General features: G+C 36.6%; 1 protein-coding gene across 1 annotated transcript; it reads left to right on the top strand.

The window, feature by feature from the left end:
* Nucleotides 1–338: 338 nt before the first annotated feature.
* LOC145628914 (GDP-mannose 3,5-epimerase 2) lies at nt 339–3609 on the top strand. The gene is made up of 7 exons (XM_081681344.1): nt 339–508; nt 1137–1547; nt 1694–1790; nt 1884–2013; nt 2234–2366; nt 2801–3008; nt 3137–3609. Exons 2-7 carry the CDS (start codon nt 1138–1140, stop codon nt 3290–3292), a joined length of 1134 nt encoding a protein of 377 aa, XP_081537470.1. The 5' UTR covers nt 339–508; nt 1137; the 3' UTR covers nt 3293–3609.
* The last annotated feature ends 10215 nt before the right edge of the window (nt 3610–13824 follow it).

Consider the following 13824-nt stretch of genomic DNA (forward strand, 5'->3'; position numbering starts at 1 on the left):
ACATGCTTCGCTCTACTCTATTCTAAAACTCAAAAGAATAGGATAATAAACGTGTTAAGGCCCAACCTAAATAATGATCATGACCAATGACTATTCACATTAATCATATGCAAATGAAGCAATCACAACACAAACAAGATGTGTTAGGTGTCTAATCAAATGTGAACACAACCCTAAAAAAAGTTTGATTTCCAAAAGCTAGCCTATAGACCTATAGTCCTCAATTGGCCAAATGAACCCAAAATCTTGGGAAAATCAATTTTTCCAACTTGGTAAAACGAGAAGAAGATGACATAACATTGGTTTTGATAATGATGGAGAGAGAAAGTTAGAGAGAGAATTGAGTGGTCATCGCTCTGCGGTTCTTCACCACTCTTTAGCCTATTTATAGTTGCCTCTTCTCTTCTCCTCTCTTCATTTCCCTGCCTTTCGACTCCTTTTCATTATCATCTCACACTCTCTCTCTCATCTACCCTTCATTATACGCTTCGAATTTCCACCCAATCAGGTAATATTCTATCTGGGTTTTCGATTTTCATTTCATAATTTCAGTTTTGATTGAATTTATCCTTTCTCTGTTTCTGGATTTGCTTGAATTTGGGTTTATAAGTATGTTTTTAAGGGATTTTTGTTTGCCTTGTTTGATGTATGTAATTTGGTATTGTCTTTTTTGTTGAATTGGGTATTATATGATGATTTTTTCATTAATTTTTGCGCCTGTCTTTGATTTACTTGCTGAATTATGTGTTTTATGATGAATTTTAGCTGTATTATGATTTATATTTCATGGGGGTGTCGGTTAGATCTAGAACGTTTCAGTAAAATATTGATTTAATATTTAAATATAGTTTTGGAATGTGTCGTCCTTATATATGTTTACTATGAACTGGTAGATTTGCCGTAATTAATACTTAATCAATTTATTATTAAAATTAGTATTAGCAACAAATTGTTTGACATATGATTGTCTTGTTGGCTTAATTTGCTATTTCAATTTCAAATTATATTGCTGGTATAATTGTTGATGTCGTAATGATAGTTGATGGAATTGTAATGTTTATTACTTCGTACAAAAATGGGGTGAATTAAATTGAGTTCTGAATCATGCAATTTGGTTATTTTAAACGTTTTAACAGAATGGGGAGTAATGATGGAAATGACTATGGTGCTTACACCTATGACAAGCTTGAGAGGGAGCCGTACTGGCCGTCGGAGAAGTTGAGAATTTCGGTCACTGGAGCTGGTGGTTTTATTGGATCCCACATTGCTCGGCGTTTGAAACGTGAGGGACACTATGTCATAGCTTCAGACTGGAAGAAGAATGAGCACATGACCGAGGACATGTTTTGTAATGAATTTCATCTTGTTGATCTTAGGGTGATGGACAATTGTCTGAAGGTCACGAAAGACGTTGATCATGTGTTTAACCTTGCTGCTGATATGGGTGGCATGGGTTTTATCCAGTCCAATCACTCTGTTATTATGTATAACAATACAATGATCAGTTTCAATATGCTCGAGGCAGCTAGGATCAGTGGTGTTAAAAGGTTCGATTCTGACACATCAACCATAATTGATTCTTATGAGTCTTCCTAATAGTTGTTTGTCGTGTTTATGGGATTTTTGTATGTGTTGTTTGAGTGGAAATCGGATTCCAAATGTTCATAATGATACTTTTGAAAACTTGGTGCAGGTTCTTCTATGCCTCAAGTGCCTGTATCTACCCTGAATTCAAGCAGTTGGAAACTGATTGTGTTAGTCTCAAAGAGTCTGATGCTTGGCCCGCAGAGGTAAGGTTCCTGGGATAATTGATGTTAAAATTTTGCTTGATTAAACGCTCGGCTATGTGTATAATCTTTCCTTTTGTGTACATTTTGTATTAGCCACAAGATGCTTATGGTTTGGAAAAACTTGCTACCGAGGAGTTGTGCAAGCATTACACTAATGATTTTGGAATTGAATGCCGAGTTGGAAGGTTCCACAACATTTATGGTCCATTTGGCACCTGGAAAGGTAACAACATATAAATAAAGCCTCTTATTTGGTGGAATGTTTATGTTGACCTACATACACTTAGAATGAACAAACATGCCTTTTGCTTTATTCGGAACCAAGAGTGAAATAAATTTTAAGTGATTGCTATTTCATCATTAAACAATTCATAATAATGCTTTTTATTTTGAATATATTGCACTATAATATCTCTTACCTGGTTGGTTTAAATAATGTATAGGTGGTCGGGAGAAGGCTCCAGCTGCTTTTTGCAGGAAGGCTATTACTTCTACTGACAAGTTTGAGATGTGGGGTGATGGGTTGCAGACTCGATCCTTCACCTTCATTGATGAATGTGTGGAAGGTGTTCTTAGGTGAGTGCTTACAAATTGAGTATTCCATGTGATACTGAACCTTTAAGAGTTTTAGAAATTCCTCAATGGCCGAGTCATTGTATGCTAATGTGGTTGACTTCTAGGAATATGCTGGTAAAAGCTTTCAGAATTGTGTTTTGGATGGGTTCTTCAGAATTCTTTTCCTGCAAAATATGCTTTGTTTTGTCATAAATGGTGCTTTGGTTTGTTTCGATTGCCAAAGAACACAAGTTGAAAGTGGCTGAATATGTAAATTTGTGCTGTAGCTGCCTAAATTTGGTAGAATTTTAAGCACTATTGAAAAACCAAAAAAAAAAAAAAGAAGGTAGAATTCTAAGCTGCACAAAATTAACTTGTTATGGTTCCTGCTTTTACTGCCTTTATGTATTATCTGTGCAGTATTAATTTTACTGAACTAAGTAAATTCATTATAGATTGACCAAGTCAGACTTCCGAGAGCCAGTGAATATCGGAAGTGATGAGATGGTTAGCATGAATGAGATGGCCGAGATTGTTTTGAGCTTTGAGGATAGGAAACTTCCAATCCAGCATATTCCTGGCCCAGAGGGTGTCCGTGGTCGTAACTCTGATAACACTCTGATTAAAGAAAAGCTTGGCTGGTCTCCAACCATGAGGTTAAAGGTAAATTTCATGAATTTCCTAACTCATAAGCTTATCATTGTGATTGGTTCTTTTATAATTCTATCGTTATCTGTGACCATTGAAAGGCTCAAACCATACCTGATCCTCTTAATCGGATGTTATTATAGGATGGGCTAAGGATAACATACAAATGGATCAAGGAAGAGATCGAAAAAGAAAAGACTAAAGGTGTGGACCTGTCAGTTTATGGGTCATCAAAGGTGGTGACCACCCAAGCTCCAGTTCAGCTAGGCTCTCTACGTGCTGCTGATGGCAAGGAATGATGCAATTTTTTTCAAGTGAGCAGAGAAGCCGTCAACTGTTTTAGATTGTATATGGGCTTCGCCTCTGCTTTATAGATAGTCATATGCCTTTTTTTGCTATATGCTTAGAAGTGATTTTTGTAACTGTTTTTATTAAGTGTTCTTCTTGACCGAAATATGGCATTATTAATGCAGCAACAATACTCTGTATTATGTGCATCATAAGTTGGGTAGCATTACTGATAAAAGTGTAAAACCAATATCAAGAGCGTGTAATAGAGCATTATTATTATTCTCATTTTCAGGTCATTTCAGAACCTGAAAATGTTGATTGTCAACTCTTACATAGTAGCATTACAATTTTCAAACTCCTATGGATATACTGTATGAAATTTTGGACATGGTTATCATTCAGTGTTAGGCAATTTGTGATTGTTCAGCACAAGCTTTAATGGTGGCCGTGGAAGACTAAAACTGGCGCCTTATTTGAGTTTTCGAAAATTTGAAGCAGTTGATCAACTGTGATGGTTGGCCTCGTGGTGACACTGATTGAATGGGAATATGCTGGTAAAGTGCTAATAAAAGGATCACAATACCAACTCATTTTTGGTACTTTTGTGACAAGAATAGGACATCTTTGTCATGTTTTCAACTTTTTGGTTTGGTCCCTTTATAATCATGTGGAAGCCCCACATCCACTAGACTTCAATGTTAGCAATGGTCGAACAAGTGAGATCGTGTTTGCTGGAAATTGTGTAATTTGGAGAAGAATATACCGTTACAACTTGTTGGTTGGAGGTATGATGTGTTTATGATTATGAATGAACTTATTCTTATCGTCATTATCTTTACCATTTTGCTTCACTCTTGTTCATTTGGTGTAGGGCCGCCTAAATTATTTCAAGATTTTATATTTCTTTGGAGGACATTTGGTATGTGCGAATGAGACTTTGAGAATTAGAGGTGGATGATTGGGACAAATAAGATATTTGGTGATTCATAGAAACGCATTTAGGAAACACTCTGTATACTACATATTACAAATCTATAAAATTAGCCTTCTCTCCTTTTTATTACCAATGGCTATTGGCAACTTTGTCATTACACTCACACAATACATGTCTTGTTACACCAACCTCCACATATATTTTTAAAGGAATACAAGACCATTATTCCTAATCCTCTTTGGCCCTTTCCACTTACACTTCTATTAACTATTCTCATGTAAAAAAAAATTTCTAATAGGAATATAAGTCCTTTATTCCTAATCCTCTTTGTCAATTTCCCTGTATTCTAGCGTAACAAACATGAGATTTTTCTTTTACAACGAGATTAACACTCTCATTTATATCCTCAATATCCTTGTGCCCAACTCCTCTTTGATGCCGATACGGTTGAATTGATCTCATTGTTGGATAATTTTGAAGGTGTTTTAGACTTTTATGCTATGTTTGGATAACAAAAAATGGAAGGGAAGGGAAAGGGAGGGAGAAAAACTTCCTTGTTTGGATAATATGTTGGGGGAGGGAAGGGGAGGGGGAGGGGGTGGGAGGGATCCATTTTCCCTCCTCCTTTAATAAAGACCATCCCTTCAAAATTGGAGAAATTTGAAGGGAAAATGGAGCTCATCATTTCCTCCACTTTCCCTTCCTTCCCCTTCCTCCTATTTCCCTCCCTTCCATTTCCCCTCTAATTTGTTATCCAAACATAACATTAGTGCAAGTCGATTATAGTGATTATGAACTCAAAATTAAGAACAAGGGAAGGTTTTTTTAAAAATAAGGATCTCCATGAAAAAATGTCCTCATTTGGAATCTTCCATTTTTATCATATGAAATATTGAACAACTTTGCCCTTATAAGCATATGTTAATTGCAGTCTTGTTCTTTTTTTTTTTTACCCAAAAGTGTGTCCTAGTAACAAGAATGTTTATTATAATTTAATTATACTAAATTATGTGAGATTTTAGAACAAGCACTTAATTTTGGAACATCCTGTTAAAAATACTGAAATACAAGCTAGGTACTTAAAAAGGACAAAGGAAAGATGATTTATAATAAGGATTCTCTAATGTCTGTCCATGAAATCATGAATGATGAATGCACAGTAAGGGTCTGTTCTCTTTAGCTTAATTTCGGTTCAGTTCATTTCCAATCAGTTCAGTTCATAATTTTCTTCTCTCATAGAAATTTCATTTAAGTTCTGTTTAGTTCATTTCAGTTCATCACCAATTAGTTCAGTTTAGTCCAGCTCAATTCAGTAAATTAGAACAAGCCCTAAGACTTGAAAGATTTTGTAGCTCTAATAACCTTAAAAAGAAATTATAAAAATTCATCATTATTTATAATGACCTTTGAGTCTATGACTATGAGAATTCTAATTTATCTTTAAGGTTCACTGTACCACTTCTTATTTATAATTTGAAAAGAGTACCCTTTTTTTTTTTTTTTTTGAAACTAGTACTTTTTTTTTAAGGTAAGGAGAAGGGTCCTACTCAACTGGAACCTCTTACAAGTCAAATTAATTAAGGTTAGAGTACTTAAGTTTTTTCAGAGTGGTATTTTGGTGAAAATTTCATCATACACCCAGGTGTATGGTACACCCTGTCAAAATACATGATTTATAAAACCGCGGAAAGAACATTGTATACAAATACAAAGTACACAAGCAAAAAAAAAAAAAAAAAAAAAAAAAAAAAAAAAAAAAAAGAAGAAGATTCTTATCTTAGCTTGATTTAAAAGATTGATTTGTTATTTTTATTTCTTGATTCATTATTTACATTCCATATTACTTTTGATAAACAAAATTTCATTTTTATTGTAAAAAGAAAGAAATTGGGTTTATAGAGAGAGACTATGGTAAATTTTGAATTTCAAAGTGAATTAATGTTATTTTGGAGTTGATTTTATCGTTTAGATGATCATTTAATTGAAAGATCGATGTAATACACAAATTCGTTGTTGAGAGAAAAAGGTATTTTCAAATATTTTTTGTTATCAATTTTTCTGTATTGGTGTTATTTTAGGTTGAAGATGATGTTCTTCCTATTTTGATGAATGTTCTTTTATCATTTTTTTCATTGCCATGAAATATGTTTTATAAGTCTGATCAATATGTTCTTTGAGTCTAAAATATATGTTCTTTACAATACAAACAATGTTCTTTAAGGTAATATATATATTAATAATGTTCTTTGGTTATAATAATACAAATTATATTCTTTGGGTATAATAATACAAATTATGTTCTTTTTGCTTATACAATATGTTCTTATATTTTGAATTTTGAATTTTTGAAATTTAAGAAAGGAATCTTGAATTATATTTGTGTGAAATTAATTTTAGATAGAAGTCTAAATATGTTCTAATTCAAATGCAATATTTTGAAATAGTTTGACATTAAATTATTGGTAAAACACAATTCATAATTATGTTTTACTTTTTTGATAATAAGTATCTCATAATATACTGTGTTCTTTATATTTCAGTGATATATTCTTTTATAAATTCATGATGTACTTTATAATTATCTGCTATATTCTTTCCGCTTTAATTTGAGTGTACCATGCGCATGGTACACCTGGGTGTACAAACCACCAATTGGTATTTTGGTTGGTTGGTTGGGTGGGTGGGGGTTGAGAGAATCCCCGCCACAAATTGCCTTTAATGGGATTTGATAATACAACCTCTTTTTGTGAATTAAATTCGTTTTTGTAATACTATAAAAACAAAATACTACCTTCGTTAACGATTAGACATTTTCTCTCTCTGCTTTATGTCAAATCGTTGCACATAACCTGTAACGGAGGTAGTATAATTATTTTTGTAACTTAACATATCTTGTACAAATGTTGCACGTTAAAAAAAATCAAACCGTTCATAGTTACTCCCTCCGTTTTTTTTATATGCATCACTTGGTGATGCGCGGAGTTTTAAGAGGGTAATATAATATTGTGAGTGGATGAATAATATATTATTGATAGATATTATTTTTTTTTATTTTTTTTGGTGTTTAGAGAGCCACAGGGCGGGGTGAAAATCGATCCCAGGATCTCCTGGAATCGAGAGGGAAGCTCTAACCACTTGAGCTATCCATCACTCTCTTATTGATAGATATTATAAGATTATTATAATATTTGTCGCAGAGTAGGATATATTTGTATATATTTGTGATATAGTTTGTATTCTTATCATACTAGGTTTCCTAACAAGATTAGGACTAGTATTGTAACACTATATATATTATTCAATGGTACACACTCCAACCCAAGGAGTTTTCCCGAAATCTAACATGGTATCACAGCCTAGATTTTTTTAGGGTTCCACAAAAATTAATTTTTTTCTAAAAAAATCCGATCCTTTTCTTCCGCAAACTCTAATCTTTCGTGTAATTTCATCACCTAAATTGCTACCTTTTTAGGACCACTTTGCTGCAACATCAAGTCTTTGTTTATTAGCCTTTTTTAAAAAAGTTCCCAGTAACTTGTTGTCTCGGCTCCCTTAGCAATGGCCAAGGATGATGATCAATCAAACACACCTCCTCCTCCTCCACCCTCTAACGACTACCACCCTGCAAACTCCATCAGCAATATCAGGAACGAAGTTCCGGAAATTCTTGACCGTGACAAAGGGAATTATGGTAGTTGGGTTGAACTCTTCGAGATACATTGTCATTCCTGCAATGTTATCGATCATATAGATCCCAAATCACCTCGTCCTACGGACCTCACCTCGGCGCAGTGGAACCGCCTTGACTCAATTGTGAAAAAGTGGATTTATAATACGATTTCTGCAGACCTACGAAGCACGGTGTATTACAAGAACGCTACGGCACAGGAAACTTGGGATAGGCTCGCTAATATTTTTCAAGATAACGGAGAAATTCGTGCTATCTATCTTGAAAATCAATTTAACAATCTTTTGGTTGAGAATTTTCCAGATGTGTCTTCTTATTGTCAGAAATTGAAGGAACTCAAAGATCAACTAGCCAACGTTGGTCAGCCCGTGTCCGAAAGAACTTTGGTGTTACGTCTTTGTGCAGGATTAATTGACTCAGATTATGATGGCGTGGCTCAGTCCATCACTCAAATTTGCCCTCTTCCCGGATTTGATGAAGCAAGATCAAGAATTTTGTTAGAAGAGTCTCGTAAATCGGCAAAAGACAACTCCGGGCAAGCTTTTCTTACGCACACAAACAACACCACCACCACCACCACCGCGGAAGCCGCCCAGCAGCAGCAGCAGCCACCGCAACAGCACGACAGGGGTGGTGGTGGCGGTGGACGTGGCAGCAGCAGCAAAGGGCAGGGTGGCAAACCCAAAGGCAAGGGCAGAGGCCGTGGTCAGCAACAACAGAACCAAACGGCCCAGGCCCAGACCACCCCACCCAACCAAACAGGCCTAACACAGCAGCAGCTCTAGGCTAGTTTTCAGCAGTGGGCTCAGCATCAGACTTGGGCCAGACCGCCACCTCCTTTCCCAGTCCAGCAGCACCAGCAGTCCATCCTTGGACAGCCCAGACCACAGCAGGCCTATTCGTCCCAATACGGACAACCCATGACTCCGGCAGACTTGTCTTCTTCATTCTCTACAATGACACTTCCAAATCCCGACAATCAGTGGTACGTGGATTCGGGTGCCACATCTCACATGACGAACAATGCTGGTAATCTCTTACCCCTGTTTAATTTAAGCACTAAAAATCATATTTTAGTTGGTAATGGTCATCGTATTCCAGTAACAGGTTATGGTCATGGCTCCCTTCCCCACCCTAAAACACCTCTCATCCTTCGTGATGTCCTCCTTGCACCTCAACTCATTAAGAACCTTATTTCAGTTCGTAAATTTACTACTGATAATTTCGTGTCTATTGAATTTGATCCTTTCGGTTTTTCTGTGAAGGATCTTCGTACGGGGAGACTAATAACGAGATGTGATAGTTCGGGAGATCTATATCCAGTCAAAACCACCAAGTCCACTCCGTCAACCTGTCTTGCTACTACCCTCACTGTTGTTTCCCCATCTACTTGGCATAGTCGTCTAGGACATCCTGGAGCTCAAGTTTGTAGCTTTCTTAAGTCTAAAAATTATATTTATTGTAATAAGGAGCATGACTCCCAGTTTTGCAATTCATGTCAATTAGGAAAACACACTCGACTTCCCTTTGATAATTCTAATAACACTACTATCTGTGCTTTTGATATTATACATGCCGATTTATGGACTTCTCCTATTCGTAGTGCTCAAGGTTACAAATACTATCTAGTCTTATTAGATGATCATACTCACTTTGTGTGGACCATTTCTTTAAAATACAAGTCTCAAGCTTTCCAATCTTTTATCAATTTCCGAAAATATGTTGAAACCCAATTTGAGCGTCAAATTAAAAGTTTTCAATGTGATCATGGTAGGGAATTTGATAATGACCCTTTTAAGCAAAAATGTATTGACCATGGAATGCTTTTCCGATTTTCTTGTCCACACACTTCTTCACAAAATGGCAAAGCTGAACGTATGATTCGCACTCTTAATAATATTAAGCGTACTATTCTTTTTCATGCGTCTCTCCCCCCCTCGTATTGGTTTTATGCTCTTGAAACGGCCACTTATCTTCTAAATATTTTGCCCACAAAAGCACTTAAAAACAATACACCTGCTTTAGCCTTGTTTGGAAAAACTCCTTCGTATAATCACATCCGTGTCTTTGGGTGCCTCTGTTTTCCTAATCTATCTGCTACAACTCCACATAAATTAGCTCCTAGATCTACGCCATGTGTGTTTTTGGGTTATCCCATTGACCATAGAGGGTATAGATGTCTTGATCTCACCACAAATAAAATAATCATATCGCGTCATGTCACCTTTGATGAAGCAACTTTCCCGTTCCGAAATTTAGCTCATTTCCAAAAGCATGATTCTGATTTTTTAGGTGATGATACACCCTCACCCTATTTGTTGCATCCCATACTTCACTTTCCGCAACAAACTAACCCAAACACTCCTCACTCACAAACCGGCCCAGCGCCTTCTCTCACCCCACAAACCGGCCCAACAGCTTCTGTCAGCCCACTTCATGCTCCAGCAAGCCCAGTCAGCCCACAAATGCACCCTGCCCAGCCATTCTCTCCTGCCCAACAGCCCGTCCAGCAGGCTACTCCGCAGGCAGGCTGCGGCAGCCCAGCGTCAGCCGCGGGTAGCCCACGGACCCCACTGCCTACACCACCCTCGTCCAGCAGCGCCACCACGCCCACCCATGCTTACTCCCCGCCACCTATGCGTGGCATTCCGCCCATACAACCCACCCGACCACCACCTCCTTCACCCCGAGTCACCCGTAGTCAACGGGGCATTTTTAAGCCTAATCCGAAATACTGCAACCTTACCGTTCAACCTTCGGGTCCTCACCATCATAAATCACCACTTCCAAAATCCTATAAACAAGCTTTAAATGACCATAATTGGAATGCGGCGATGAATGATGAATATAGTGCTTTAATTAAGACAGTGACATGAGAATTGGTGCCTAGGCCTGCGGGGGTGAATATTGTTAATTGTATGTGGCTATTTAAGCATAAATACAAGTCTAATGGTGACCTTGAAAGGCACAAAGCTCGTCTTGTATGTGATGGCAGGTCGCAGGAAATTGGTGTGGATTGTGATGAGACTTTCAGTCCGGTAGTTAAACCGGCCACTATTCGCATTGTTCTCAGTTTAGTTTTGGCTAAAAAGTGGTCGATACATCAATTAGATGTCAAAAATGCGTTTTTACATGGTGACTTGCAGGAAACTGTTTATATGCACCAACCTCCGGGTTTTGTTGATCAGAAAGCACCCACTCATGTTTGTCGACTCCGCGGGGCTCTCTATGGTTTGAAACAAGCTCCCAGAGCTTGGTGTCAACGCTTTGCAAATTTTCTCATTAAATTGGGTTTTGTCATCTCTCAGAGTGACAACTCTCTGTTTACTTTTCGACAGGGTGATGATATGGCATATTTGCTTCTATATGTTAATGATATTATATTAACTACCTCATCTGACAAGTTGTGTGCAGGGATCATCTCTCAATTACAAACTGAGTTCCCTATGACTGATTTGGGTCCGTTGAGTTATTTTTTAGGGATAGCGGTAACCCGTACTCCCTCTTATCTACTACTTTCACAGGAAAAGTATGCACAAGAGATTTTAGAGCGTGCAGGTATGGGCTCATGTAAACCTGCATCCACTCCAGTTGACACTAAGTCAAAACTTAGTGCAGATGCAGGACCACCAGTTCGGGATCCGACTTTGTATCGCAGTTTAGCAGGTGCTCTTCAGTACCTCACTTTCACTAGGCCGGATATTGCCTATGCGGTACAACAGGTGTGTCTTTTTATGCATGATCCTCGGGAACCTCACTTTGAGGCATTGAAACGCATTCTGCGTTATATTCAGGGTACCATTGATCACGGCTTACATTTATATCCGACTGTTTCTCATCGACTTATTACTTACACTGACGCTGACTGGGGAGGTTGTCCCGATACCCAACGTTCCACATCGGGCTATTGTTGTTTCCTTGGGGACAACCTCGTGTCTTGGTCATCTAAGCGTCAGCATACTTTGTCTAAGTCGAGTGCAGAAGCGGAATATCGAGGCGTCGCAAATGTTGTCTCAGAGGCATGTTGGCTTCGTAATCTTTTACTAGAGTTGCATTATCCTCTACGGCAGGCTACTATTGTTTTTTTTGATAATGTCAGTGCTATCTACCTTTCTGGAAACCCGGTACAACACCAACGCACCAAACATGTGGAGATGGATATTCATTTTGTTCGAGAAAAGGTTGCTTTGGGACAAGTTTGGGTTCTGCATGTTCCTACTAGATATCAGTTTGCAGACATTTTCACCAACGGCATACCACGAGATTTATTTCTGGAATTTAGGTCCAGTCTTAGCGTATGCCCTCCTCCCGCTACGACTGCGGGGTTGTGATAGATATTATAGGATTATTATAATATTTGTCGCAGAGTAGGATATATTTGTATATATTTGTGATATAGTTTGTATTCTTATCATACTAGGTTTCCTAACAAGATTAGGACTAGTATTGTAACACTATATATATTATTCAATGGTACACACTCCAACCCAAGGAGTTTTCCCGAAATCTAACAATTATAATATAAGTAAGATGGGGACCATGAAAGAGAAAAAATGTGAGGGAGAGTAGATATTTTTATTATATAAGTGGGGACCATAGAGGAGAGAGAAATGATAAAATAATTTAAGTGAGGTTTAAAGTAAGAGAGAGAATTGATAAAATTGAGTATAAAGTTTTCAAATAAGGAAGTGATGCATTTAAAAAAAAACAACCATAAAAGGGAAGTGATGCATATAAAAAAAAACGAAGGGAGTAAAATACAATGTCTTGATGGATAAATTATCAATATAAGGCTCCTTGAACTTTTCCTAAAAAAAATACTAGTAAGATTTTGAAGTATCCACATTTAATTTTCCTCCAAAAAAAAAAAAAAAAAAAAAATTACTAGTAAGATTTTGAAGTATCCATATTTAATTTTCCTTACTTGCATTTATGAACTTGATATCCAAAATCCAAATAGATTTCATGCGTACGAAAGGTGATTCACATATTAAAAGACTACTTCATATTTTATAATATTCACTTGTTCCTTAGCTTCAATTCATCACCTTTCAATCTTAACACCACTATAAATAACACAAAAATTGGGATTAGAAAAATAAAAAGAGCTAAATATTGCTTCATAAAAAAATAACACCAAAAAGAAAGATGTTGAAGTTTTTATTAATCCTAATATTATCTTTAATAACCATAGAGCAACCCTTGGTGATGGGTTTTAGTTTGCTAAAAGTACGTTATTGGGTGCAAATAGAGAACAAATTAAGGAAAGATGCTCTTGATGTTCATTGTATGGGTGATGCTGGTGCTCACCATGAAGATCTAGGGCTTGTAAAAGTCCCAAATAGTGGTAATTTCAATTGGACATTCAAAAGTCGTTTTTGGATGCAATTAAAATATCGCTGTAATTTGACATGGCCTAATCACGGTCGTAAAGAAATTATAGCTTTCTATGATGAGAGAAAGTTTGTAGATAAGCGTTGTGGTGGGCGTCACTGTTTTTGGAAAGCAACTGATGATGGGATATATTTGTATCATATTCAGAAAAAGAAATATATTTTTGCGGAAACTTGGGATAAGCTTTCCTATAACTATAATTAGTCTGTAATGAATATTGAATTATCAAAATAAAGTTAATAAAGTTATTGCTTGATACAATATATATTACTCGTATCTTATTTATAAGAAAAGAAAGAAAAAAATACTTCATAGTCCCTTAGTAGTATATTTTATTTTTTAGTTATGGTTTTTTAAATTATTAGTTACGAATTTGAAGTTGTTAGTTACGATAATTCGGTATAGCTACTACGGAGTATTATTTTTGCACAAAGTCTTACATGTGGCTAGCCACATGGTGTGGCCACTTCACATAATCACATACAGAACAATTAATTAAGTAATACGGAGTAGGAGTTATTCGA

Source organism: Chenopodium album, chromosome 4, assembly GCF_948465745.1.
Source record: "Chenopodium album chromosome 4, dcCheAlbu1.1, whole genome shotgun sequence".
In the NCBI taxonomy this organism is placed as follows: domain Eukaryota; kingdom Viridiplantae; phylum Streptophyta; class Magnoliopsida; order Caryophyllales; family Amaranthaceae; genus Chenopodium; species Chenopodium album.

Excerpts from the sequence above, each read along its gene's own strand:
- LOC145628914 (XM_081681344.1), top strand. The coding sequence starts at position 1,138 with ATGGGGAGTAATGATGGAAATGACTATGGTGCTTACACCTATGACAAG. Across the intron at positions 1,548-1,693 it reads AGGATCAGTGGTGTTAAAAG|GTTCTTCTATGCCTCAAGTG; the intron begins GTTCGATTCTGA and ends AACTTGGTGCAG. Across the intron at positions 2,014-2,233 it reads TCCATTTGGCACCTGGAAAG|GTGGTCGGGAGAAGGCTCCA; the intron begins GTAACAACATAT and ends AATAATGTATAG.